This window comes from Epinephelus moara, chromosome 6 (genome assembly GCF_006386435.1).
Source record: "Epinephelus moara isolate mb chromosome 6, YSFRI_EMoa_1.0, whole genome shotgun sequence".
Lineage (NCBI taxonomy): Eukaryota > Metazoa > Chordata > Actinopteri > Perciformes > Serranidae > Epinephelus > Epinephelus moara.
Genome location: NC_065511.1, coordinates 39,068,898 through 39,095,703, shown reverse-complemented (window position 1 = coordinate 39,095,703; position 26,806 = coordinate 39,068,898). Strand labels below are relative to the sequence as shown.

The following is a 26,806-nucleotide window of genomic DNA, read 5'->3' as shown; positions in this document are numbered from 1 at the left end:
CGCTAACAGTACACTAGTGGTACATTCCAAATGACAGCTCAACCTGGGCTACTCTGTGTGCCTGAGCCTCAGCACTGCAGACTGATTCAACCCCGGGAAGCAGACTTTAAATAAACAACTTGGCATTTTATTTGTGTCTAATTTCAAAGTTTAAATCCCCAACATGGCCGCTCCTAAGAAGGGAGACTTGTCTTCAAACGAAAAGGAGTTGTTTGAGGTTATTACCGAAGGTAAGTCTTTCCGGCTAACGCTAATCCCTGTGGAACCACACACAGGGGCTAGCGCATGCTAGCTTGTATGAGAAGTTACGTTACAAATATTACGTGATGTAATGTGATCATTTCAGCCTGACACTCTCGCTGCTCGGTGACTGCTTTGTTAAATCAGGAGTTAGCTTAAATGTGAGTTTGCTTGCTAGGCTTGGTGGTAGCTAACGTTAGCTTACAGAGCATGTGTAGCTTACTTCTGGTGGCTAGCTGTGTTGACATGCCCACCTCAGTGAAGTCAACCTGCAGGATAACATGCATTTTTAACGTTGTGTCAGCGGAAGTGTTTGTGTTGTGCATGCATTAATTGTATATATGTAACAATAACATTATAACAGGAATATTCATGATCAAACCTTTAAATCATCTTGTTCAAAGAGGTGGGTTTACTCTCCAGAGCTGCATAAATTGTTGGTAAAGCTTCATGTTGTATTTATACTTTATTAATTTTGTGCTCTTAGGAAATGTTCAAGAGGCCTCTAGACTGCTGGGCTGTAAGGATGTTCGAGTCAACTGCCTGGATGAGGTAAATAGAGCATTTTTGACTCGTAAGTAGGCTGACACATCAGATGATAACCTTAATTTCTCCCAGTTCACATGTTTCAGGTTGTTTATTATGAAAGCTTAATGCATTCACTTGAGAAAATATTTGACAGATAAGTATCTCAGAATTCTGCTAAAAGTTTTCATTAAAAATGTTTTTTTGCATTCAGGATTCAGAATCAGAATGATAGTTATTACCAAGTTGGTTTTCACTTACAAGGAATTTGCTTTGGTTTTTGATGCGTAAACTAAACATATAAGAACATATTAAGAGAAAGAAGAAGAAGGCAAATAACACTTAAACACTCAAGAATATAAGAATAAAAATATATTATATCATTATGACAAAGATACTTTAAAAAGTACTATAATATAACAATTACGTACACTATAGCTGTTTCAGAAAAAGAGCGCCGTACAGTTTTGTGTAGGAAGAAAAGGAGAAAGAAGTTTTTATGTTATCCTGCATCAAATGACCTGACAGTTTTTATAAGGTTTGCCTTGTGTTGGACACAGTTAGCAAAGCCTCATCTTGCATCTCTGACCTAAATGTAATCATCAGTGCAGAAGTGTCAATTGTCAAAATGATGAATACATTAGAGGCACAGACTGATGCTTGTCATACTGAGTATCTGTAGATGCCTCTGTTTTGTAAAGATAAGATATACTTAGATCTTTTAGCAAAGCTCTTCCTTTGTTCTGTGACATATGTGTGGGACAAGAGCCGCACTGAAGGGCCTTGAAAGAGGTCCTTCACGTCCTGTCTTTCTGTCTGTCACTCTTATCTGTCTGCCTGTCAAAATCAGGTGCTCATAACAGATGCCATGTCAAGTGATAGAAACTGTGTGAGTGTTTGCTCATGTAGAAGTGTAATTATCCTTGTAAATCCTGTATTGTTTGTCATGTTTTATTGTTTGTCTCATCCACAGTATGGGATGACTCCTCTCATGCACGCTGCCTACAAAGGAAAAGCAGAAATGTGCAGGTTGCTGCTGCAGCACGGAGCAGATGTGAATTGCAATCAACATGAGCATGGATACACAGCGCTGATGTTTGCAGGCCTGTCAGGTATGTTGATGATTACAGAGATCACACATTAAAAATCTCATCTCTGTTATTTTGTTACCTTCTCTCTGTATGTGTTGTGACTCCTCTTTGTTTGTGCCTGCAGGTAAGACTGATATCACGTGGATGATGTTGGACGCGGGGGCAGAAACAGACGTGGTCAACTCTGTCGGGAGGACCGCTGCACAGATGGCCGCCTTTGTTGGTACGTCTGTTTGTGACATACACACAACAGTCAAGTGTTCTTAGCCCCTGTGTCATCATGCACACAAAGACGAGGGAGCACACACCACTTCTCTGTCATTCAGGAACATTTACCCAGTGACTTAAATCCTTAAAGGTGTACTTCACGCCCCAAATGACCATTTGTTTATCAGTTACTCATCCTGTGTTACGTTGAATTTGTGAAGGAAACTTTGTTTTTTCTTGCATAATGCTTCCGGTGAACAAAGGCTCCAAAAATGGAGAAAAATTCCTGATGAATTGAAGTCATGGGGTCCACATTTAACAACAACAAAACTACATCAAAACATCTGTTCACAAACTCTCACACAACTCATGCACTATAATCCTCTTTTATCCAGTTGGATGCTCAGTGCTTCCCAAACAGACAGCTCTTTCTGACGAGGAGCTGAACTAAAAGTGAAACTTATCTTTGCTCTCTTCAAAGCCAGACTCCATTGGCGAAAACTGTAATTTTACCTCACTGAGCACGGGAGCTGCTGGTCTACCGCTGCTTTAATCGGTAGTTTGTTTGTGCTGTTTTGTGACTTTGGTGTTTTGAAGGGTTAGTTTGGATTCCCCAAAGTCGCACTAACTAACTAACTACTTGAGGCAGCAGTAGATCAGCAGCTCCTGTGTTCAGGAAGGTAGAATTCCTTAAATAGAAGTATCAGACAGATGTGTTTGCTTTTCGTAGTCAAACTGCAGAGAGGCTAAAATCTACACTTGCATAATTTGTGTATTTTGAAGAAAAAACGTCCGAAAATGAGAATGCAGCCCTGCAGCTTTGAGAGTGGTCAAGACAAGCTCGTACAAGTTTGAAATGCAATTTCTTTACAAACATGCTTGAAACCCCCCCCCCCCCCCCGGCCTGTTTTTCCCCCACAGAACAGAAGACTGATACTTTTCTGTAGAGACTTTTTTTTGTGAGCAAGCACCTTGTGCCTCATTCATGCCATATCGGAGTTAACAAAATTATGAGTTCTGACTTGTAAGTAGGGTTTATGTCAACATACGGGATGTCATTTTACTAGGGCTGACCCAAAAAATTCGAAGCTTCGAAGCTTCGTTCGATGGCACGGGCTTCGATTGCGAAAAAATAAAAATTCGAAGCTTCGACGATTTTTTTTTGTTTGTTTTTTTTGGGGGAGGCCTTAAACGCAACACTAACCCAAACCAGTCCGATACTGACAACGAGCGCACTCAGAGCTGGCAGACATGTCCAAGAGGTCATCAGATGTGTGGTTGCACTTTAAAATATGCCCCGACAACCCCCAGAAAGCAGAGTGCCAGATTTGCCAAAAGCAATTGGCATATCACAACTCAACAACAAATTTGGGAAATCACTTGAAAAACGTAAGTAGTAACTAGTAGGCCTAATATGCATTTTCCAGTTCCACCGGTCCGCTCTGAGTCTGGTGTCAGAGACACTTCTGATGCTCTGAGTTGCGCATCTGTTTGATTGTGCTGCAGTGTGCGCCGAGGGTTTTAATTTAGTGTTCAATCAAAAGTTAAACACTACTTATCACCAACCATGAGTGTTTTTCGTTTGTGAATATTTCTATCGTAATTCTAGTGTTGGAAGAACAACATAATTTTTTTTTTTTAATTTCAGTTTGACTTATTTCACTTTTGTTTCTATTTTGTAGTAAAGTTTGTTTGGGAAGAGCAAGAAAACACATATTCTTCCAATAGCTCCTTCAAAGAGTGACATTGTACCACTTGCATTAGACTACCTGACTTAGTATACTGACCCAATCAAACATTTTTGGAAAAGTCTTGTCAGGCTCCAGCTGGTCTGAAGTTGGTGAAAGATTTCCCGGGTTGAAAAAAGCAAACAGATAATTCATAACGTGCTCTGACTGAACATAAACATGTGACAAACATTACATTCATGTTAAAAAACTGAATTGCTTCTTCTTTTCTCTCCTTAGGGCAACACGACTGTGTCACGGTGATCAACAACTTCTTCTCCCGAGCCAGACTGGATTACTACACCAAGCCCCAGGGTCTGGAGAGGGAGCCCAAGCTGCCACACAAACTGGCCGGACCCCTCCACAAGGTCATCATGAGCACCAACCTGAACCCTGTGAAGGTAGGACACAGCTGGACAGGCAGTGTCAGGTTGAAAGAGGCCCTGCAGCTCCCTCATCCAACCATCCTCTCGTGTCTCATGGCTTATCATCTTCAAATTGCCCAATAGAAGAGAAGAAGAAGAAGAAACTGCTTTGTTTGTTGACTTGAGGGCTGGAGCACTTTTTACCGTAGAAATGATTGATGGGTGTTTGTCCTCATCTTTGACATCTTATACACTACAGTAGTAGAATAATTGATTATTAAAAATGATTGTTAGTTGTAGTTGACATGTTAAATTAACAGGATTAACAACAGAACTGGCTGATGGAAAATAAAAACTCAATTTTAGCACAAGGAGCAAGACGAAATGACACAGCAGTCAACATCACTCGGGATGTTTTAGCAGATGTTTGTAACAAATGGGACTTGATGTGTTTGGCAGATGGTGATGCTGGTGAAGGAGAACCCTCTGGTGGCAGAGGTGGAGGCTCTGGAGAAATGCCGCCGTGTGATGGAGCTCATCTGTGAGAAGTGCATCAAGCAGCAGGACATGAACGAGGTGCTGGCCATGAAGATGCACTACATCAGCTGCGTGCTGGGAAAGTGTGCGTCCTTCCTCAAGGACCGCGAGGACAAGCTGGACGGCCTCATAAAGAGGTGAGAACATGGGGGATGTTCACTGAGGATTTGTGGCCCTTTTAGATTCTAAACACCCAAATAGTGTTTTTACTTTTTTACCAAAGGACCAAGTTGAAGTTCACTTAGCTAATTCAGGGAATAGAAATGTATACATGTAGCTGCTGTACCTGATTTATCACTGCAGATTGACTGTCTGTTTATGGAAACAAGAAATGATTGATCTTCTTGATCCCTGTCCTGCAGTCTGCTGAAGGGTCGGGACAGCGATGGCTTCCCCGTGTACCAAGAGAAGTTTCTCCGAGAGTGTATCCGCAAGTTCCCCTACTGTGACGCCACTCTGCTGCAGCAGCTGGTGAGGAGTATCGCTCCCGTGGAGATCGTAAGTCTCAGTGAATGATTAAAATCTGTCGAGAGATGATCATATCCAATAGTGCGTTTCAGCCCACTGTTCTGATGCTTCTTATTACATCACAGTTGATGTGAAAATTAAGGCCCTCAGTTTAGACTCTGAGTGTCTGATAAATTGGAATGGAGCATTTGGGTTTTGTCGTAAACTTCAAACCCACTTTATTTTGGATTTTAATTTAGTCTCATCTAAATTTAAATCTGTCTGTGTTGGTGTTTTGTTGTGCGATGCCTGATCGTTTTTCTTATCCTTATTTTCCTCTCCATCATGGCAGGGTAACGACCCCACAGCTCTGTCAGTGCTGACTCAGGCCATCACAGGTCAGGTCGGCTTCATGGACGCAGAGTTTTGTACTTCCTGTGGAGAGAAGGGTGCCGAGAAGAGATGCTCCGTCTGTAAAATGGTGAGTTACAAAACAGTTGTATTGATTTATGTCTCTTCTGCATGTGCAGAAAGTTTAGTTGTTGTTTAACTGCAACTTCTGAGCACCTCACCTTTTCAAACAAGATAATATTTACTATTTTAAAATTGTTATGGGGCAGTTTTTGCCTTTATGATATAGTGAGAGTGGAGAGATGTAATAAAGGTCCTCGGCTGGATTTCAACAGGGATGATGTAGCGTCTTAACCACTAAACCATGGGTTAGCCTCTATTCAACCTTTTTTTCTGTATCTATGTTTATATTTAAATTGGTAATATGTTTCATCCACATAACACAATATAGTTTCCTTCAAAAATGAACAAGAATGAAGCAAAATGCTCAAACTTTGAATTTAAAGCTGCCTTGTCTCAACTGTCTTTTAAGCTGCTGGTATTTCTTCTCTCTCTCGTCACTGGGTTTTATCAGTTGCATAGTAAATTAACACATTTTTTATTGTTTTTAAATCTCTAGGTGATCTACTGTGACCAGGCCTGCCAAAAGATGCACTGGTTCACCCACAAGAAAGTTTGCAAGAAGCTCCAAGAGCAGAGAGAGAAGCAGGAGGCAGAGTCAGCCAAACTGAGGATGCAGCAGAGCAAAGGTACTTCATCGGTCTGAGAGACAAACTGTGACAGACGCAAACAGAGTAAACACTCATCCCACACACACAGATTACCATCCAGAGAGTGTTAGATGAGAAGAGGTGGTTTATTCATAATGATAAAAAGTGCAGATGGACGAGCAGCATCTTAAAGACGGTCATTTTAACTTGCAAATATCTGAAATTAACTTCAACTTCAGACTCATTTTTCATGCACTGAAAGAACTCTGACACATAATTATTATCTCATTTGCACTTTTTCCTGATTTCTCCATGCACTTTTTATCACTGTAAGCATCCTCTGAAGGACTGCATCTACTGTACACATTGATCAGTGTTTTCATGCGTCAAGAAACAGAACAACTTTGGGATGCAGGGGGACATCAAATCCAGGGGAAGTTGGTTTTAACTAGGGATGCACAATATTGGATTTTTGCTGACATGCTAATATTTTCCGTATTTTCCTATACTGATATACACACATACTTTTTCCACTTGCAGAGAACATAAGTCTCTCCTGTGGTGGAATCAACATATTATTATTCCTACTGTTATCGTGATGGCCTTTTCAAAATGGACACACTCACTGGGGGAAAAAAGAAAACCACTTTAACGTAGGTTACATATTTATAAATAAAACTAGAAGTTCATCTCATCGGCGTGTCATGCCCATATTTCATTCAAAACTCTTAATCTGCTGACAGAGATGATGTGCTGAGAGTATTATGCATCCCAAGTTTTAACCAATCTGCTTTTCTTTCTTCTTTTTTTTTTGGTATAAACAGAAAATGATGAGCCTTGAGAATCTATGGGAATGATGTCAAAGGCTGATTTTTAAATGACATAAAAATTTAACACAAATTTCTTGACCATGCTGCATTCTGTCAGGAGGAAGTAAAGTACATTAATCCAACACAACATGAAAACTGTTAATGGCTAACAGGGACCTCATTTGTCTTGATTCAGTATAAGAGCATGGTCAGATGTTACTAACTGTGTTGTCTCTGTGTTTCAGAGGAGAGTGAAGCCGTGCAGCAGGCCACAGACTCCATGCAGGAGCTCTCAGTGGAGACCAACAGTGAGGCCGCTCCCTCAGAAACCTCAAACGCCACTAACGTCCCAGCTGCTGACAACTGAGGGACACCTAACGGTCAGCCGCCAGAATACATCCACGCACCACAGACAAGCTGGCAGTGAGATTGAACTCCAGATGAGGAACTGGTCCAGCAGGAGAGAAGACCCCATATTTATTACCGACCTGAGACTGTCACAACGGCGTGGAGACACTAACACGTACGATGAAGCTTTGTGCCACAGCGGTCATCTTTTTTTCTCATTTTTATATGTTAATTTTGCAGATGATACTGTCGTATGTGAATGTAAACAGTTGCGTAGGCCTTTGTGTTTGTGGTAGAGGTCAGTGGGGGGGGGACACGTGAAGAGCTAATGGTTCACATCACTGATGGAACGTTAATTCTGCCTTAAGAAACTGTAGCAACCTGTGTGGGGGAGGCGTGACTGTGTAGCCAATCAGAGCTGTTGTTTGTTTGCAATATACTTGATTTGTTATTGGAGTGTGTGTTGTTGTTTTTTTTTGTACCAATAACTTCATGGCAGGTTGTGAGTGGACGGCACGGCTGCGCAATGTTGACCAAAAATGTATATTTTTAAATATAAACAACATGAACATGAATTTATTTTTAGTGTATTGTGAGAGATGACGTCGATGCTCAGGGTGGTCCAGACGCTAACTAAATGAAAGTTTTGTTTTACCCAAAATGCAGGAATTGTACACAGCACAAGAACACCATGACCAGGACACTTTGCTCTGAGAAGTTTCATTTGTATGATTTATGATATTTGATTTATTGTGCACCCTGAATGGACCAAGACGTTTGAGCTCAATAATGTGTCTATCAAGGCTGTGTTCGTCCAGAGCTCTGATAATCTCCAATGTGTCAAATGACTTGAGCTTCATCACATGAAATAAAGACCAATGTCATCAAACTGAACTGTGCTCATGGTGGTTTTTAGAGAAGAATTTCCTATTTTTTCGTAACCTTTTTCTGTCTCTCAAATCTTTATTATCTCAGGATCACAGTGATGATCTGACAGCATCACAGTGTTGCCTTTTTATTAGGTACATGTGTATAATTTATCCCAATCCAAGGCAGTGCTCCTGCAGCAAGCAGTCTATGGCTCTGCTCCCCAAATCCATATTATATTGGATTCTGTAATTTTTTAGTCTTACTTCAATTTTGGGGATGGTCATGCTCTTATATTTGGAACAACACTTCCTGTTATCTGGCAGCATTGGGGGATGTAAACAGGAAGTAAAATATTGCCATGGAGTCGGTGACCCCAAGGTGTCCCCAGGCCAGATAGGCCAGGCCAGAGATCTATAATCCGTCCAGTGTGTTCTGGGTCTGCCCTGGGGCCTCCTACCAGTGGGACATGCCCAGAACACCTCTAACAGGAGGCACCCAGGAGGATCCTGATCAGATGATGAACAACCTCAACTGATCCCTTCCGACATGAAGGAGCAGCGGCTCTACTCCGAGCTCCCTTCTGATGTCTGAGCTCCTTACTGCTGAAAAACCTGGAAAATCTAAACTGAAGCAGCATGCATTCTTTTTCCTTATCAAAACCTTGTGCCTACATTACCCAGAATGCAACTCAAACATGGCTACAGTCATCTCCACATGCCCAGATTTTTGTTGAGTTTCAAACTTGTAGTCTTTAGACTCCGTGCAGCTCCCTCTGAAGCCACCAAAGGCTTTATATCTGCAGTAGTGCCTCCCCCAAACCTGTAAACTGACTGTGGCCTGTAAAAGCAGTTGAGTTCCCCTTAATACGGATACACCGAGTAAGCAGGACAATAAAATGGTTTTAAGTGATCATTATGAAGCACTCTGCAGACCACAGAGTTATTAGCACAAACAAACATCCTGTCAGCCTGTGGACTTTGTCTCCCGCCTGCAGAAGGCCACAGACTGAAGGACGCGGTGGCGCTCCTGGCTGTGCATCTGGAAGGACTGTCTCCTCTCTGCTGACGTCACCTCTGACAACACAACAGGTGACAGATGTTCACAGGAAAGTGTAACAAAATACAAGCCATGCACACGTGACAGGATGAAGGCTTTGCAGCTGAATGTTTATCAGTCTTACCTGTGTGATCTAAAACCTGGACAGAAGGCAAACAGTGGATCGCATGGAGGCGATACCCGGGCTCATGGGAGATGGGATTGAGGGCAAAAGCTGCAAAGAAGCACTCATTTTTTAATGGAACCCAACAAATTACAGACATATTCTCAATCTACTGTCTACTTAGACTTTTAAAACATAAACACAGACTGAAGATAAAGATGTTGCTCTGACTGAGCTTCATCTCTCACTTGCAGTCTGGAGCTGCTGCATCCTCCTGAGCTCGTGCATCGTGTCCTCCAGCCCTCTGATCTGGTTGTTGTGGAGGAAAAGAAGTTGAAGGCAGGTCAGGTGATTTAAGGCCCCTGTGTGAGAGACCAGGAAGGACAAATTCAGATGGGTCCTCTTTTATTTATCTAGGGCACATGTGGTGCATGTGTCTTAAACACTGTTACAGGAGCCTTAAGTGCTTTATATCTTCCGTTGAAATCTGTCCACAACAAGTAGGAAAACAACATCTATAAAATGTGTCTGTCTCCATAAAAGTATATTGAATAAAATCTTAAAAATAAATGATAAAATCTAAAAATTGACCTCAGACTTTAGGCCAGAAACAAACATTTATAACCCCTGTGTAGCTGCATTATAATCTCTTTTAACATTATCTCCACATTCAGAGAAGAACTGAAATATTCACCAGAAATAGACCTGATGTTGTTGTTGTGAAGGTAAAGTTCAGTCAAGCAGCAGTTGATGGAACGACAGCTGAGCTCTTTGATCTGAAAGAGTCGAAATACAAATTAATCAGCTCCAATTTAAACTTTAAAAATCGATGTGCAGCTTGACAGAGTCCCACCTTGTTGTTATTCAGCCACAACATCCTCAGGAAGTGGAATCTTGATAAGTCGGGGACGCTGGTGAGTTTTCTGTTCAGCAGAAATTGCAGTTTGCTCTCATTTGTGAAATTATGCAGAAGAGTAAATCTTAATTTTTCCTGTAGCTGCAGAGGGAGCCACACATATAGTTGCTTAAAATGCCAAAAGCAGAACTTGTCTTACTTTGTGGCCAGGCTGAGTTGGCAAACATCAACATCCCTCCTTATTCCAGACTTCTGAAGAGACTCTTTTATGTCCTGTAATTAGAGTGAGAGGAGAAAGAAAATACAAATGAAGAGTGACAAAAGTTGCATACTTGTGTGTTTTGTAATCCAAGTTTTTAAAAGTTTCTGAAGTTGTCTACCTCGACAACATCCATTGTCTGTCACGTTTGGATCCTCACACCTGTTGCCAGGAAACACCTGTAGTGCTTGAAATCACAACAAACAAAAATAATTCTTCTCCTGTATTTAAAGAATATATATTGGTTTAGTGTTCATTTGTCTTCCATGATTGGACTGTGGCAGACTTATGTATTTTCTCCTGTTAAATTTGGTAAAATTAATGATTGATTATCTGTATGATTCATTTGTAGGGAAGTCACATGTCCAGCAGAGGGCAGTGTTTCACCAAAGTTTACAGGCAAACAAGCTCAACTTAGTTTTTCAGTTCAGTCACATTGTGGTTCATAATAATGTGCAATGGAGTTTGCATTCAAGTCAAACATGTGATTTTACCGATTCAACCAGAGAGAGAAGCAGACTATCAGTAAAACCAGTTTGAAATGAATCCCATCTGTTTGCATGTCCAACAGCACCACACAGTACTCAGATATTTTCTTAAAGGTCCAGTGAGCAGGGGTTAGGGGGATATACTGGCAGAAATGCAATATAATATAAAAAGTGTTTAGAATAGTTTAGAATTTATTTCAGTCTGCAAATAGAAATAAGAACATCATGTATTCATCTACAAATTCATGTAAATAAAGTCAGTCTCTCACAGAAAATGGCAGATACTTAAATAGTACAGTGCAAAACATTACATTAAAGTACTTTAACATAACACTGACACTTCTGCAGTCCCAAAAAGGTGCAGGCTAAATCTTGGGCTAATAACACCTGCCCTTTAGAAAGCACATCATATGTAGCAAGCAACAATAAAACAAACATTATTTTTGAACTTTTAAAAAGTGTATTTTCTTAAGTGTGTAATCACCTGAAAATAAGAATTGCTGTGTTTTCGTTTCCTTAGAATGAGCCACTTACGTATATCTATGTAGGGAGATGTTGCACCAGCATGTTTCTACAGTAGCCCAGAACAGACAAACCAAGCACTGGCTCTAGATAGGGCCATTAGCATTTTTGTGTTTTTGCACTGGCCACCATTGTTAGCAGCCCCTCCAGAAAAACACAGATATTTTTCTTAAAATTGAACAGCTTTATTTAGTATTTTTACTGGTTTAAATTGTCAGGTCTACTGTATAATTTAGTAATTTTATGTTATCAGAGAAATAATACTATGAAATAATATGTACGTTGCGTTAACATTGCAGGGTTTGTTTGTGCTTTTAACCATAATACTTACTGCTGGGTAGCTTGTGAATTTAAGTTAGGGGTCAATAACAATTATTCATTAGTTGATTGTATCTTGTATCAATAATCTGAATCTGCAAAGTCACTTAACATACCAAAGAGTATAAGTTAAAAATGGATATACTCTGAAGTACAAGTACTTCTAAACTGTACTGAGATACAGTACTTGAGTAAATGTAGGCTACTTAGTTACATTCAACCAGCCTATGTATGCAACACACTAGCATAAACAAAGCACTTGAAAGTGTACCATGAGTGTGTTAGTGTGTCACAACACTGATAGAGAGGGCACCATTGGTTGTCAGATATTAGACACAGCCCTCCATCCATTGTCTGCCCTCTGCTGGGATCTTCTCTGAACTCTGTAGCCACCGTGACCTCTCTGTCTTGGCTTTGTTCCAGGTGTTGTGCATTCCTTTTGTTCCCCTCCGGTCGACCCTCGCCACACCTCCCATTACTACATGTGGGCGCTTCCTGATCATGCACACACTCCCGCCATGCTTCCTGTCAGTACGCCATTAACCCAGCCACCTTTCATTTCCCATGAGGGTTAGGGGCAACCGAATTCCTGCTGCTGAGTTTCAGTGCCGCTGAGGGCACAAAAGAGAAGAGCCTATCATATTCACTTTCCTGCATTCACTGAGCCCGCTCCCATAAGGAGCTCAGAGGGGCGTCGGAGTGTAACCAGTGTTCTGAGGGGAGCTGGTCATGTTGTCCTTTATTTCCTGTCGGAAGTGGAGTGAATGAGCCTCTGGTGCTTCTGTTTGGGGACAAACAAAGGAGAGAGGAATCAATAACAGGAGCTGTGAAGTTTAATGACAGACTGGCTTCACCTGCTGAGGAGATTTACTCAAGTACTCGTAAAATACGCTACATGGCCAAAAGTATGTGGACGCCTGAACTTTACACCCATACAATATCTCATCCCACAGCTCTGGGCTTTACTCTGCTATTACAAGAGCCTCCATTCAGTTTCTGGAAGCTGTCTGCAGGGATTTGCTCCCATTCAGCCACAAGAGCGTGAGTGAGGTCAACCGCTGGTGTTGGATGATGAGGCCTGGATCACAGATCACAGTTCCAGTTCAACCCAAAGGTGCTGGATGGAGCTGAAGTCAGGGATTGTCAAGTTCTTCCAGGGGTGGGGCGAAGTCGTTCACAAGTCTCAAGTAAATCTCAACTCTTTGCACTCATGTCCCAAGTCCCAAACTTTGAGTTTCGAGTCCTAAACAAGTCATAATGTGCTCTTCAGAGTGTAATGCCATTTAAAAAACAGAGTAATAATACTTTAAATTTACAAAGAGCACAAAAGCTTTGTAAAATCTAGATGTTTAATTAGTATGTTTTCTTTAGTGTATATTCATCTGAAAATAAGAGTTGTGTTTTTTTTACCTTAAGGTGCGGACACACCAAACCATCATCAATGAACTAGCGGCGACGAAAGCCAACTGTTGCGTAGTCTACGTCGCCTCACGTCGCCTCACGTCGCCTCACGTCGCCCTGTGTCAGTTGCATTTGAACACACTACACGGACTACATCCAACGGCCAAGTGGCACGTACGTTCTGTACCTCCGTGACAGAGAGCGGAGTGAGAGAGTGGTACATCCTGTCAGCCGAGGGGTTTCCTATCTGTGTAGCCGAGCACCGCAGCACCTCCACGGACTATTACATCCAGACGGTCCCGGTGTTTCCTCCTCAGGCTCCACTTCACTCAGCTGCCCGATAAACCCGCTGCTTCTTCCCACTTTAACCAGCTAGCTCCGGTTTGTTATTCAGGTTAAAGTGGGAAGAAGCAGCAGGTCTGTCAGGCAGCTGAGTGAAGTGGAGCCTGAGGAGGAAGCACCAGTTAGCCCTGGTTTCACTACAGGCAGCTTCACTCGCTACAGGGGCGAGGAAATAAAACCTGAACAGCCAATCAGAGTGATCTCTCTCACTGACAAGCTCCGCCGCCACTTCAACAGGCTCAATCTGCTGAAAAGCCGCCAACGCCGAAGTGGACACACCGCAAAAACTAGGGCGACACACACTCACCGACGGCCCGACTTTGGTCGACGGCCGACCGTCGGCTTGGTGTGTCAGGGCCTTTACAGTGAGCCCTTTATATCTACATAGAGAGTGGGTCCCCATCTACAGAGATCACCATGTTACACCGCCATGTTTCTACAGTAGCCCGGAATGTACAAACCAAACAATGTCTCCATATAGGGCCAATCCTTGGTGTTTCTCAAAGTCAAGGAAGGATCCTTAAATGGCTGAATTTCATCATTCATTTCATCATCAGATCCCGCCTAAGGACTGTTCCAATGTCAGGCATCCTTCAAATTCTACCGAGGACAGTTGGTGTTTCTCACAGTCAAGGATCCTTTCTTGGTAGGACAAGTCCTTCCAAGGAAGCATCCTACAGAGGCAAAGCAAGAGTCCTTCCTAGCATTCAGTGACCACACATTGGAACAAGCTAACGAGTGTCCCCAGGTGTGCGTCATTAACCTTCACAAATGCATCCTTGAAATTCCTCTGAAGGAAGGACTCTGCCCTCGGTAGAATTCAAAGGATCCTTGACATTGGAATTGTCCTTTGATGACAAAATTCAGCCATTTAAGGATCCTTCATTGAAACACCCAGATGAACAGGATGAATTTTGTATGTTTCTATGAGTCCCAGTCATGTGACATAAGTCCAAACCTTTGAGTTCTTCCTCACCAAACTGGGCAAAACGATCGCTCTATGCAACCAAAGCACCAGAAAAAAGTTGGTATTAAATGTTTCTGCAAACCCAGGTACATTTGCATGTTGTTATGTAGGGGTTATGTTTAAACTTAACACTTCATGGACGCTGTGGTTAACATGTGGTTAGATTTTTGCACAAAAACGACTAGGTTATGGTTTGGAACAGATCATGTTTTGGTTTAAAATACCCCAATTTTGGCAGAAAATACAGCGGTCTTTGCAAAAAACAACAGCCTTTCATGCCGATAAATCAGTTGGAAAGAAATCCAACAGTTGCTACAAAACACCCACGTTTGATGCCTACAGATCCTAGTACAGCTTGGCAGGCATCTTGCCTAGGTGTCACGCCATCCACCTTCCCCTCCACCTCCCGATGACAAAGTCACTTTACAAACGTTGATATGATTCATATGAAACATGCAAATGTAACGTGTTCGTGGTTTGCAGAATGTATAATGCCCACATTTTCTGTTGGTGACTGGGCTGCTTCATGGAGCCAGCTTTGTTGCACGGCGGCACCATCACGTTGAATAAGGAAAGAGCCGAACACAAACCACCAGACCAGAATTACACAAATGTTAGTTGACAGGTGTGTCCACATAGTTTTGGCCACAATGCATCACTAATACAAGTTTAATTTACTCTCTGTCCTTCCCAGTTTCCTTCATTTATCTTCCTCCCCTTTTCCTCCGTCCTTTCCTGCCTTTTGTCAATCCCTACCTTCATGTTTTCTTTATTTCTTTCCTTGTTTCCTAAATCATTTTTTTCGTTTCTTCCTGATCTGCAATCAACCAAAACTGGAGGTATCCCAGTTTTGCAAACTCTGCTTTCCTTCACAATGATTACTTTCAACACTTGAGTAAATTTTACAAATATTTGTGTGCTTTCCCCACACTTTTTTTTAGTATTTCCTCCGCCACTGATCAAACAATAACCTTTCACTCAGGAGAAGAAAGACTTGTCCTCAGGCCTACTCTGCTCTCGGTCCTGAAAAGGGACCACAGCCCTAAAAAAAGTGCTGGTGTGATAATAAAACCAAGTGATCTGCGTGTCATCTTTCATTCACACGAGCAACAATTAGTGTCTCTGCACGACGCCTCTTTTCACATCAGTAAGACGAGCCTGAAGTGAATGTTCCCCACAGAAGTAATTACACCTCTGCTTGTTTTGTACAGCGGACACACAAAGACTCCAGTTAGTCTGGGCACTCGAATCATTAGACGTGAGACTGACAGGGATCTAGAGGCAGGCAGAGCGAGGATGGCACAGACAGACAGCAAATTACACACAGACAATATCAGCTTTCATTCTCAAATTAAACCAGAGAGAGAGACGGAGGGGGAGGCAAGTCACAACGTGGAGAAGATCCAGCATGTAACAGGAGGTAAAACATGAGTCTGTGTCTCAAATCATCAGCTGCGTACACATGTGTGATTAATGCTCCGTCACTACTGATTAATGAGCAGCTGTGGGCCGGATCAGGGCCAAACAATGTTTGCAGTAATGTCTCTGATTTGTCTGACACCCAGGACAGAGTGAAGGAAATTCAGCAAAACAGCCCCATAATTGATCATCTGAGTTGACTGCATCTGGGCTGATTTATCCGGAGTTACTGAAAGAAAATAAAATTATAGTAAAATACAACAGAACAGGCTTTGTCAGGGATTCAGCAGTAACATCCAAGAGCTATTTGCTGTCCTAGGTCCAGCTACTTTTATCAAAATGAAAACAGTACTTCAGTGTCTGACAAAACAAATTTGAAAACTAAGAACTAAAAACTGGAAAACTGAGCAATAAAACCAGGCGTTATATGTATATTATTATAGTTACTTTGCAATCCCCTTTTGACACGAAGCAGCAGCGGCTCTACTCCAAGATCCCTCCAGATGTCCGATCTCCTCACCCTATCTCTAAGGCTGAGCCCAGACACCCTTCAGAGGAAACTCATTTCAGCTGCTTGTATCTGTGATCTCATTCTTTTGGTCACTACCCAGAGCTCATGACCATAGGTGAGGGTTGGGATGTAGATGGACCAGTAAATCGAAAGCTTTGCCTTCCCTCTTTACCTTGAAGGTCTGGTGCAGCGCTCGCATCACTGCAGAAGCTGCACCACACCGCCGATCCATCTCCATATTCTTCTTAATTTGACCATGTTTGTTGAACATAGGAATGTCCTTACATAACAAGATAAGTTGCTTAACTCTAATAAGTCCAGCTTTCAGTACACAGACTTGTTGCTCTCTGCTATTTGAGAAACAACGTGGATGGAGAAATAATACTGTGCAAGCGTGTGTCCAAATTTCATCCAGAACTTTGGGGCAATCCATAAAGTTTCTTGTTCTTTTCTATTGCTTTCCTTCCTTTTCCTTCACTTTTCTCTTCAGCTGAACACAGCCTCACTCCGACCTCGTCACGTTTCGTCATGAACTTTCCACATCCACATACGACGTGCAAGAAACCCTGGGTGTGTTGGGTGATCTTCTGGGACGCCATGTTAACTTCAGCCTGTTACATGTATTGTCTTCCTTCAAGATACACCTCCGTTCTCACAAGAAATTTAACGTTTACATACAGTCTCTTTCAAATTGAACGCACTCCGTCAGTACAACAATGCGAATTGAAGTTTTTTTACTTCAACAACTAACACACGAGGTTGGGTTTAGGCAACAAGAACTTGTGGTTAGGTTTAGGAAGAAAAGAATAGGGTTTGGCTTTAGAATCCTAAAGGACACGAACGCTGCTCTCCCGAAAGTCGTTATTTGTCGGACCCATCCATCCCGGCCACCCTAATCCGACTTTTGTTCTTGTCCTGCTGTGTTTCCTCCTGACACTGCCGAACGCCGTTAAACTATAATGGCGACCGGCTGCGTAACATGCCGACCTGAAAGGACGGCTTTTTTTGTCAGTGTCTGACACCGCAGGTCACTGCCCAAGCGCCGGATTTTGACAACTTTGGAGTGAGACTGGGTTGACTGATTTGACAACAAATCTGAAGGTGGAAGGTTTTACCTGACAGAGAAATACTGCACTACAATACTTTGATTTTTAACACATTTAGCCAGACCATTTGTTCTATATTGCAGGTGACCAGTCAGGGAGGCATGGCAAAATCCACTGATATGTTTCTGAAGTTTAACATGATGATACTGTACATCAAAAAGTAAAATTACCATCCAAGTTTCATATCAGCATTGGGGGAACACGTTGGAAAATGTTTGGGAGTCATCCGTCAGAACATTTTGAGCGTCGAACACTTAATTTCCTACATTCCAGTGAACTTTTATGCACCAATTTGTGGCTTTTCTACATCAGTTTCTTGTGGAAATGTCTTTAACTTCACCAAAATAAAAGTCCTCCACTACTTTAATGATTTTATTGGTTTTTACACCCATGGCATCACAAGAGGCTCATAGAAAAACTTTTCAATGATTTTCCAAACTGCTTTAGGAGTGTCGAGGACACACCTTCATTCACACGTTCACACGTTACAGAGCAGCTGCAGCTTTGATTTGGAGTTTAGTGAGGGAGGGAACATTTAATTTCCCCTTAAATTAAACTAATTAATGCAGAAATCCAAACGAGCAGGAATATTCTGGTCACAGCAGCTCGGCTACCGTGACGAGCGACTACTTAAGATTTTATATGAAAACCAGGAGTAGGAGAAAAATATGAAGCTACAGTGGAACCAAACAAAAACAAACCAAAGTCTGCTTTATAGTGGAAAGGAACATCTGAAGACTTCAAGTACAGTCCAAGAACAGCAGGAGTCACTAAAGCAAAGCCTCTGTGTCACCACACAACATTCAACAACAGTTTACTGCTTCAGAACGAGTCTACCCAAGTCAAGTGGTCATATATTTTGAGGAAAAATCTGATTTAAGAGAGTTTTGGAAACTGGTGTTTAACTGCTAAATCTGGATGAATTTGGATCCACACTTCTGTTGTTATTTTTAGACAAAGATTGTCAGTCAGTTACAGTTTCTCAGGCTATGAAATATGTTTATGTAGCTACAACCAAAAACCAAATTTGACCTGGGATCTAATCAGGTCGTCTTGACTTTGGAAAGGAGCCTAACCCAACAACTGAATACTATTAATGTTTAGTTTTTATTGAGTATTGCCTCTCTCCTGCCTCATCTACACTTAAAGGGATAGCTCAGTGTTTTTAAAGTGGGATTTAATGGGGTATTTACTCATAGTCAGTATATTACAGTAGATGTCAGTCGGCATGCCCCCAGTTTGGAGAAGCAGGAGTCTGACATGAAAGCTAAGCCTACTGAAAAACGTCCCACCTAAAAAAATTTGATATCAGCCAAAGTGTACACTGTATTGAGATTATTTACACTGCTTTACTTTGCTGTCAGACAGTGATTTCCAAAGGTAAAATCTGGCTGTTCTATTGCTCTCTTCACAGCCAGACTCCATTGACAAAAACAGTACTTAAACATTACTGAACACAGGAGCTGCTGGTCTACTGCCTCCTTGTTCTGTTATTTTGTTTGTGTTACTGTGTGACTTTGGCATTTAAAAGTGGTTACATCCGATTCACCAGAGTCACACAATAACACAAACTAACTACCTGGTCGAAGCAGCAGTAGACCAGCAGCTCCTGTATTCAACAAAGTAAAATTACTGTTTTTGTCAGTGGAGTCTGGTGGCTTTTACGAGAGCATGGGTAACGGCTTCTGTGTTGGAACCAACCTGGTCTCGCTCCGAAGTTGTTGAACTCCAGCGCTTTGTCAGTGACTTCTGGTGTCAGACACTGACGGAGAAAGCCGTCCTTTCATGTCAGCATGATATGCAGCCGGTCGGCGTTAATGTTTAACGGGGGGAACTATGAAAGTTAAAGCAGCAGAGGTCCAGGTAGAGCAAGCAGGAAGGGTGGTGGATGGATCCAACAACCACTGACTTTCACTCCTGGATCCAGTGTTCACTTCCTGTAAGATTGTAAAGTCAAACCCTGTTCTTTTTTCCTAAACCCAACCGTGTGTGTTGGCAAAATGGAACCACATGCAAAAAAAGTTGTCAATTTGTGGAGTACCAATGTAGTGTCTTTATTTTGAAAGAGACTGTATGCAAACTGTACATTTCCTGTGAAAACAGAAGTGTATTTTGAAAACTGACAATGCATGTAACAGGCAGAACTTGACACGGTGTCCCAGAACATAAACAACCAACACACCCAGGGTACCTTGCATGACGTATCTCGATGTGCAAAGTCCATGACCAAACGTTGATATGTGACGAGGTCGGAGTGAGAATGTGTTGTCGGTACAGGCTGTCTGACGGAGAGCTATAATGATAAAAAATACTCCCAAAAAAGAGTACACTTAAGCTGATATTGATTTGCTCAGATATTGATTTGCTCACTTTTTTCAGGGGGTTAAAAAAACGTTTTGTTGCTGACCCCCATCCACAGCAGTTCATTGCTTAGCTTCAATGGCGGACTCCACTCTGCTTCTCCAAACTGGGGACATGCCGACCGCCATCTACTGTATGTAATACACTGACTATGGGTAAGTACTACAACCCCACTTCAAAAATCTGAACTGTCACTTTAAGAGTATTACACCAAGCTGTCATTCTCCATACACTAGATACAGATATCACAATAATAAATCAGTTTAAGCAGAATTAATCAGTCGTGGATTATTATTAAGTCTCACCTGTACAGACTAGCTTTTGAGTGTTATCCACTGTTTATCTGCCGCTTTCTGTTCTCTCAGCTTGTCTACCTTATTTCCCCTGGCTTTGTAGTGTCATGTGATCATGTTTTATTTTTATTTTTATTTATTTTTGTATTTTATTTCATGCTTCTACATGCACTGACCTTGCATTGCCATATGCTTTGTGTATATGTTTTCTTGAATGTTTCAGTTGCACGTTTATTGTGACTGATTGAACTGTGGTTTTATTGTTTGTACTGTTAAGCAGTCTGTGTGCGCGTACTATGAAGGGTGCTATATAAATAAAAGTTTACTTACTTACTTACTTAAGTGTCTGAAGGAAGTAATTTCATTATAATAAACCTTGTCTGCTGCCTAAAAACAATGTTACTGAATAAATCTTCTATTTTTAAATTCCTATTTTCTAATATTTTTTAAAGTCAGATATTAAATGTGGGTATTCATCTTCATAAAGACTGGTCAGACAGAAATAAATCTTTTTTTTTCTCATTTTATTCCTGAAGAAATCTGATATTTTCTAAGCCTATCAGAGAGAGAAAGCCACGTGTTAATGTGCCAATCACACAGGCACCTAATCCCGTCATCATCATCATCATCATCATCATCATCATCACGGCTATTTGTCTCCTCAGAGCATCCAGGATCGCATTTGAAACCCTCCACACTAAAAAGCAGTGGGCGGGGTTTTCTTACGAGCGCACACTGGAGGCGACCAATCACCGCCTCCCAAACAGAGGCGCACCTGAGTAGCTGCCAAAGCGCGAGGCGGTCCGGCTCTATAAAACCACGACTCACACATGCTTTTCACCCATCATCAGTCTGCCTCCAGTCGGACCTACACCTCCCTCCTCTCTCCCCCCACCACCTCTCCCAGAAACAACCATGCACCTGAGCGCGTACGAGTCGTGCCATTCCCTGGTTGTACTTTGCATCCTGCTGAGGAGTTGTCACGCCTTCAAGAACGACGCCACGGAGCTGCTGTACTCGCACGTGAGCGCGCCGGTGCCGGAGGTTCAGAGTAATGTGACCCTGAACCGCGCACGGACCGGCGGGAGAGGAGCGGCCGGCGGGGTGCACGACAGAGGCGGTGAGGATGCTCCGCTTTGTCATAAACTCTGTGTGTGTGTGTGTGTGTGTGTGTGTGTGTGTGTGTGTGTGGTACCTCAGAATAAGTTACAGTGAGCTTATTGTAGGCTACTTTAAGATAGGAAACTGTTCTGTCACTGCTGTAGAGTCTTTGCCTTTCTTATTGTTCTCCTTTATCATCAGGAGTTATTTGTAATCTGGGGTTATGTGCATGACATAAAATGATATTTGACATGACTGTTTAATGTTTAATTTAATGTAAGGAACTTTATGATCGCCTTTAACTAATGCAAAGTGTCTTTGAGTACCATAAAAATAAAACATATTATTACTAATATCATTATTGTTTTCGATCTGGCCATAGGTGTAGATTTCGGGGGGGACACAGGGGACCCGCCCCCCTCATTATGTAGAGTATGTGCATTTGTCTCCCCCAGTAAAAACATGAAAGTGGCAGAGGACTTTTATTTTGACAAGTAAAGAAAAGGTACAAACTGGTGCATATAAATTCACCAATGCAGAAAATTAAAGGGGAACTACACCCATTTTCAAAATGTATAGTTATTCCGATGGTCAAAGACAGTCCAAAAATATTAGTAAACATAAACGACTTTTTCCCAAATCCAAAAACCTGAGTGCTAAAACTCAAATTTGTGATGTCATAGGGTGTAAAATCTGGAGCTGCTCCATAATCACTGAATGGAAAGAGATGTTGTAGATGACACTGAGAGCATCCAGGGGAGCGTTCAGAGTACATGGGCACATTTTCTCTTTTGGATTTGAGAACATGAAAACATTACAACATTACAACATTCTGTGGGTTGATAAAAATCCTATTCACTGTTTATGGAGCAGCTCCAGACTTTACACCCCGCGACATAAAGGTTTGAGACTCACTTACTTACAAAGTTTTAGACACACTTCTCTGGTTTCTGACTTTGAGAGAAAGCAGCTCATGTTCACAAATATTAATTGAACGTTCCTCGGTCATGGACATAACATTGAATTTCCTTTAAGTGTTTGACACTCAAAATTTCCTTGTGGAGGACGGCCAAACCCCCCGTTTCAAATGTGTGTGTGTCCCTCAATGTTAAAACAAAATTTGCACGCTTAGATCTAGTAATGGACTGCTGAAGTCTAATTACTGGCTTTTAACAGTTTATGTATCCAAACAACGTGTGAAACGGATGAGAAAACAAAGGCTGCAGAAAATTCAAGCTGTTCCACTTCCAGTTTCCTTTTTTCCCTTTTGGTTTAGTTGATTTTCTTCATTTGCAGCCAAAAGCTCACAATAACTTTAAAGTTTAGGAATCTGAATTTTGTCTTTTTGTATTTTACATCCACATCTCCAAGAGCCAAATGTGGCAGACCTGTTGATCAGGCACTCAGTGTCATCGTCATATGCACACGCCTACACACTTTAAATATCACACAGTTACTTTGCAAAAAGTAGCATATATATCACAGAGATCCTGCAGTTGTAGAATCGTACATTTATAAAGTAATATCACTATAAGGTGACTGTGAAGTTGGGTTAGTGTTGCACAGACATTGTGCAGGAGAATTTTGTCACTGAGATCATTCAGTGGCTCTGCTGCTGTAGTCGTGCTTCCCAGCAGAGACTGTTTCCCTGCCCATCACCACAGTGAGCTGAGGCAACACTCAGTGTAACACACACACGGCTGGCCGTCGTCCAGGCCTGTACGAGTAGCTGACTGTGTGTCAGTGCAGCTGAATGGAGTCGAACAGGAAGCCTCCGATTGTGGCTCTGAGCTCTCCCAGCAGAGAAGGAGGGAAGGAGGGGAGTGAGGGTTCATTCATCAAACACTGTCACAGAGAAGAGAGGGGAGGGGAGGGGGGGCATTGTCACTGAGGAGTATGGAGCTGTGTGAATGGACCCAAGCTTGGGTTACAGTGATGGGGGGGCGAGCAGGAGGGACACTGTGTGTAGCCTGCAGCAGAGTAATGCGCAGTCGTAGCTGCTGCTGCTGCACACAGGTAATCCTCCTGTTAAAGCCCTGCCACGCTGATAAAAACTAAAGTTTATCCTTTTCACATGCAGTAATTCCTCAGCTTTTTGAAGTAGAAAGGTCAAAATGATATTGTGCTCCTTCCTGTGACTTGCCAGAGGCTGAAAAAGGGGCTCATACCCAACATAATGTGCAGGGTGAAGGGCTGGGCAGTAATCCTTCACTATTATCATGCATTAACCTTTCAGTAGCATGATGAAGTAATGACACAGAGTTACTGTGATGTGTAATTTTCCTGTCTCATTAGTGGTTTGGTAGGCATTTTAATACAAATCTATCAGATAACTAGTCTAGTGTTAGATGTAGTCAGTCAATCAAAATTAATCAGCAACTATTTTAATACTCAGATAAATGTTTAAGTCAACTTTCACTTGTTTCAGCTTTGCAGATGCTTTCCTTTTCAGACATGATGGTCAGTGGGGATGCACCGAAATTCTGGGCTGATACAGATACTTAAAATAACAATTTGTTTTGTTGTTGGTTATTTTGTTGGTATTTATTTTCCCTTTTGTGCCAGAAATCTTCATTATGAAAAAAAAAACCCAAACTGCTTTAAAGTCGTTAAGCCCTTCTTTACACTATCTTTGAATAACAACAAACTCAGTCATACACATTTATGAAACAACATTTAAAATAAGATGGAAAACATTTTTAAAAACTGCCTCAGAAGTCTTTTTACTATGTATAATATATGATAATTCCCTCTGTAATATCTATTTGATATTGCTGTGAGGACATATTAATGAATTTCTCCTTCAAAATAAGTGTATTTATTTAAGTTTCTCACCAAAACCAACATTTTACAAAATCACATTTGAACACATCATAAGAACGTTATAATTTACCTTTGACCAGTACTCATTTTTACCATAGAGAGCTTGAATGCATCATCATGTTACTCAATCAGGCTCTCATAGGCCAACGTTATTAACTCCTGGAACTGCAAACAAGGTCAATTATGACTCTTTCTGTTCTGAATTTTTGACCCATGGAGGTTTTATATCTGTAAAACTTTCCTTGAGCTGAGAAAAGTGATTTAAAAATCCATGACATCATCTCAATGTAAAGTCTATGAGCCGAGGGAGAACTCAAGGGCGGAGCCTATGGGAGAAACACTACTGCTCATATACCGCAGAAGTAAACATGGAAGTTAGAAACTTGAGCAACTCCACTGGAATGTATAGGTGCCATATTGGCATCCAGTTTCTAGGTATTATTATACATCTATGAACTCATTGCAGCCTCCGTCAACAGTTTGAACCACTGGATGCTAACAGTTAACAGTAACTAGCTCTCCTGCTGATTTCAACACAGATTAGTTGTTCAAAATATAGCACCATGTGTCAATAGCAAGTTTATTGTGTCCTTTCGTCCAGAAGATGTCATGGAGACAATCTCTGTCCAGCCCAGACATGTTTTCTATTGTCCCTGGGATGACGGAATGCTGTCAATCTCGAGCTCAACAATCAGAAAACATCAGCTATTACCATCAGCCAATGTCATGTTATTTTTCAAGCGACCAATGGCAGCCAACAAGGCAAATATCGGCGGATACCGATAGCCGATAAATTGGTGCATCCTGAATGCTTAGCTCAATATTTTAGTTTTGGACTGTTGGACAAAACAAGACATTTGAGGACGTTACCTTGGGCTGTGTGGAAATTTTTAGGGCTATTGTCACTGTTTATTGACATTTTACAGACCAAATTAATAAGAGATGAATCGAGAAATAATCCTGTGCAGCCGCCACATTCTCACAATCCTCGTCTCTTTCCACAGAGCGAAGCCAAATCGGGTGCAGAGAGCTGAGGTCTACTAAGTACATCTCCGACGGCCACTGCACCAGCATCAACCCCATCAAGGAGCTGGTGTGCGCTGGTGAGTGTCTCCCAGCTCAGATGCTTCAGAACTGGATCGGCGGCGCCCACGGCAGGAAGCTGTGGAGTCGCCGGAGCAGCAACCACGACTGGCGGTGTGTCAACGACAAGACCCGCACCCAGCGCATCCAGCTGCAGTGCCAGGACGGCAGCACGAGAACGTACAAAATCACCGTGGTCACCTCCTGCAAGTGCAAGAGGTACTCGAGACAGCACAACGAGTCGGGCAACAAGTTCGAGGAGCCGGCTCTGTCGCCGCCGCAGCTCCTGCACAAGCACAAGTCCAAGAGCAAGAGGAGGCTGGGGAAGAACCGGCTGAGTGAGAACTGGCACGACACTGAACCCTGAGACTCTCTCTGATCCACATGAACCTGCAGGAGTTTTGTCTCGGTGACATCGAGACACGGCATCCAGAGCTTGTGGATTATCTCTCAAAGTGACTGGGACTTTTTTAGGTGAAGCTGGTTCCTCACTATGATGGAGACCTCCAGAGGGCACGCTTAGGACTTCTCTTGACATTTGAATCCATGTGGTTAAAAGATAATGTGAACAGAACTGGGGTGTGCAGTCTGCAGAGCTTTCTGGAGCCCGACACACACAGTCCCAGATGTAGCCATGTGCATGCGCTCCTATATATTCATTTAATACGCAGATGGAAATCTGTAGTTTAGGCACCAACACCAGTAAACATCTCAAACAATCCTGTGTAAATACTTGTACATATATCAAATTCTTACCTGCCTTTCGAAGTATGGCCATGTGTATAAAATGTTACTATGTAAGATTTATGATGTATGATGTAATATATTTTCTGTGGCACCATATAATATGATACGTTTGCTTGAATGGCGTCAGCAGGTGGGTGAAATCTGGAAAAGCTTTGTCATCAGTCAGTCTTGTAATAACTTTATATGAAATAAATATCACTTTTTATCACATGTATTGTTGTCAGTGGAGACTTTAACATTTATGACTCATACAGAACGATGTTTCATCCACAGGAGGGCGGACATTTAAACTTGATTCAGACAATACTGAAGTCCTGATGTTAGCTAAGACTTGATTATTGACGAAAGCTGGAAAGAAATGTCACCATTTTTAAAAAAAAATGACGACAACATTATAAGTAAAAGTGTTGATGTAGAAAAAAATAATAAATTTAAAAATAATTAATAAATATATGTGTAGGAAACTTAGTTTTTCTTACAGTAATATATATATATATATATATATATATATATATATATATATATAGGCCTATGGTATCATTTTTACTGCATTTCAAAAGCAAATATAGCATCGCGAGATTTGCCACTACAACCTAGTTTCTGCAGTAAGAGAATGACGCGAGACTTTGGCCTTGATCTGTTGCGACTAGTAACAGCTGCAGATGCCTCTTTAAAGATGCGTCAAGTATTCGCTTGAGTTAAACCGGAAGTGAAATAATTTTAGCTTTAAATTATGAGTTCAATCTTTAAAAGTGTACATCTGAGTGTAACATTATGCTGAGTGAAAAAATATTATATGTATATGTTCCTGTAGTCACATCTT

At 41.7% G+C, this 26,806-nt stretch overlaps 3 protein-coding genes across 5 annotated transcripts; 2 read left to right on the top strand and 1 right to left on the bottom strand.

The window, feature by feature from the left end:
- The first annotated feature begins 24 nt into the window (after window positions 1-24).
- ankmy2a (ankyrin repeat and MYND domain containing 2a) lies at window positions 25-8,251 on the top strand. Its single transcript, XM_050046923.1, has 10 exons — window positions 25-230; window positions 728-792; window positions 1,739-1,877; window positions 1,981-2,079; window positions 4,031-4,191; window positions 4,615-4,829; window positions 5,055-5,190; window positions 5,492-5,620; window positions 6,110-6,239; window positions 7,255-8,251. The coding sequence occupies exons 1-10, from the start codon at window positions 164-166 to the stop codon at window positions 7,374-7,376; spliced, it is 1,263 nt and encodes a 420-aa protein (XP_049902880.1). The 5' UTR covers window positions 25-163; the 3' UTR covers window positions 7,377-8,251.
- On the bottom strand, window positions 7,664-20,047 carry LOC126391921 (leucine-rich repeat-containing protein 72). Of its 3 annotated transcripts, XM_050046935.1 has the most exons (9): window positions 19,277-19,448; window positions 12,101-12,610; window positions 10,623-10,688; window positions 10,442-10,515; window positions 10,240-10,309; window positions 10,081-10,162; window positions 9,635-9,748; window positions 9,408-9,497; window positions 7,664-9,300 (listed from the first exon to the last, which is right to left on the bottom strand). In XM_050046935.1, the coding sequence occupies exons 3-9, from the start codon at window positions 10,635-10,637 to the stop codon at window positions 9,191-9,193; spliced, it is 555 nt and encodes a 184-aa protein (XP_049902892.1). In that variant the 5' UTR covers window positions 10,638-10,688; window positions 12,101-12,610; window positions 19,277-19,448; the 3' UTR covers window positions 7,664-9,190. The 3 variants fall into 3 exon arrangements, with proteins under 3 accessions (XP_049902892.1, XP_049902891.1, XP_049902890.1); XM_050046934.1 differs by lacking the exon at window positions 19,277-19,448 and adding an exon at window positions 19,946-20,047 and having other exon boundaries at window positions 10,623-12,610; XM_050046933.1 differs by having other exon boundaries at window positions 10,623-12,610.
- Window positions 19,954-26,195, top strand: sostdc1a (sclerostin domain containing 1a). Its single transcript, XM_050046928.1, has 3 exons — window positions 19,954-20,091; window positions 20,895-21,349; window positions 25,158-26,195. Exons 2-3 carry the CDS (start codon window positions 21,145-21,147, stop codon window positions 25,601-25,603), a joined length of 651 nt encoding a protein of 216 aa, XP_049902885.1. The 5' UTR covers window positions 19,954-20,091; window positions 20,895-21,144; the 3' UTR covers window positions 25,604-26,195.
- Window positions 26,196-26,806: the final 611 nt, after the last annotated feature.

Bases quoted from the DNA above. Each gene is read 5' to 3' on its own strand.
- ankmy2a (XM_050046923.1), top strand. From the start codon at position 164: ATGGCCGCTCCTAAGAAGGGAGACTTGTCTTCAAACGAAAAGGAGTTG. The intron at 2,080-4,030 runs GTACGTCTGTTT...TTCTCTCCTTAG, and splicing joins ACAGATGGCCGCCTTTGTTG to GGCAACACGACTGTGTCACG. The intron at 4,830-5,054 runs GTGAGAACATGG...CCTGTCCTGCAG, and splicing joins CTGGACGGCCTCATAAAGAG to TCTGCTGAAGGGTCGGGACA.
- LOC126391921 (XM_050046934.1), bottom strand. The intron at 10,163-10,239 runs GTGGGACTCTGT...CGACTCTTTCAG, and splicing joins TGTGGCTGAATAACAACAAG to ATCAAAGAGCTCAGCTGTCG. The intron at 9,498-9,634 runs GTGAGAGATGAA...GCTTCTTTGCAG, and splicing joins GCAGCAGCTCCAGACTGCAA to CTTTTGCCCTCAATCCCATC.
- sostdc1a (XM_050046928.1), top strand. From the start codon at position 21,145: ATGCACCTGAGCGCGTACGAGTCGTGCCATTCCCTGGTTGTACTTTGC. The intron at 21,350-25,157 runs GTGAGGATGCTC...CTCTTTCCACAG, and splicing joins CGGGGTGCACGACAGAGGCG to AGCGAAGCCAAATCGGGTGC.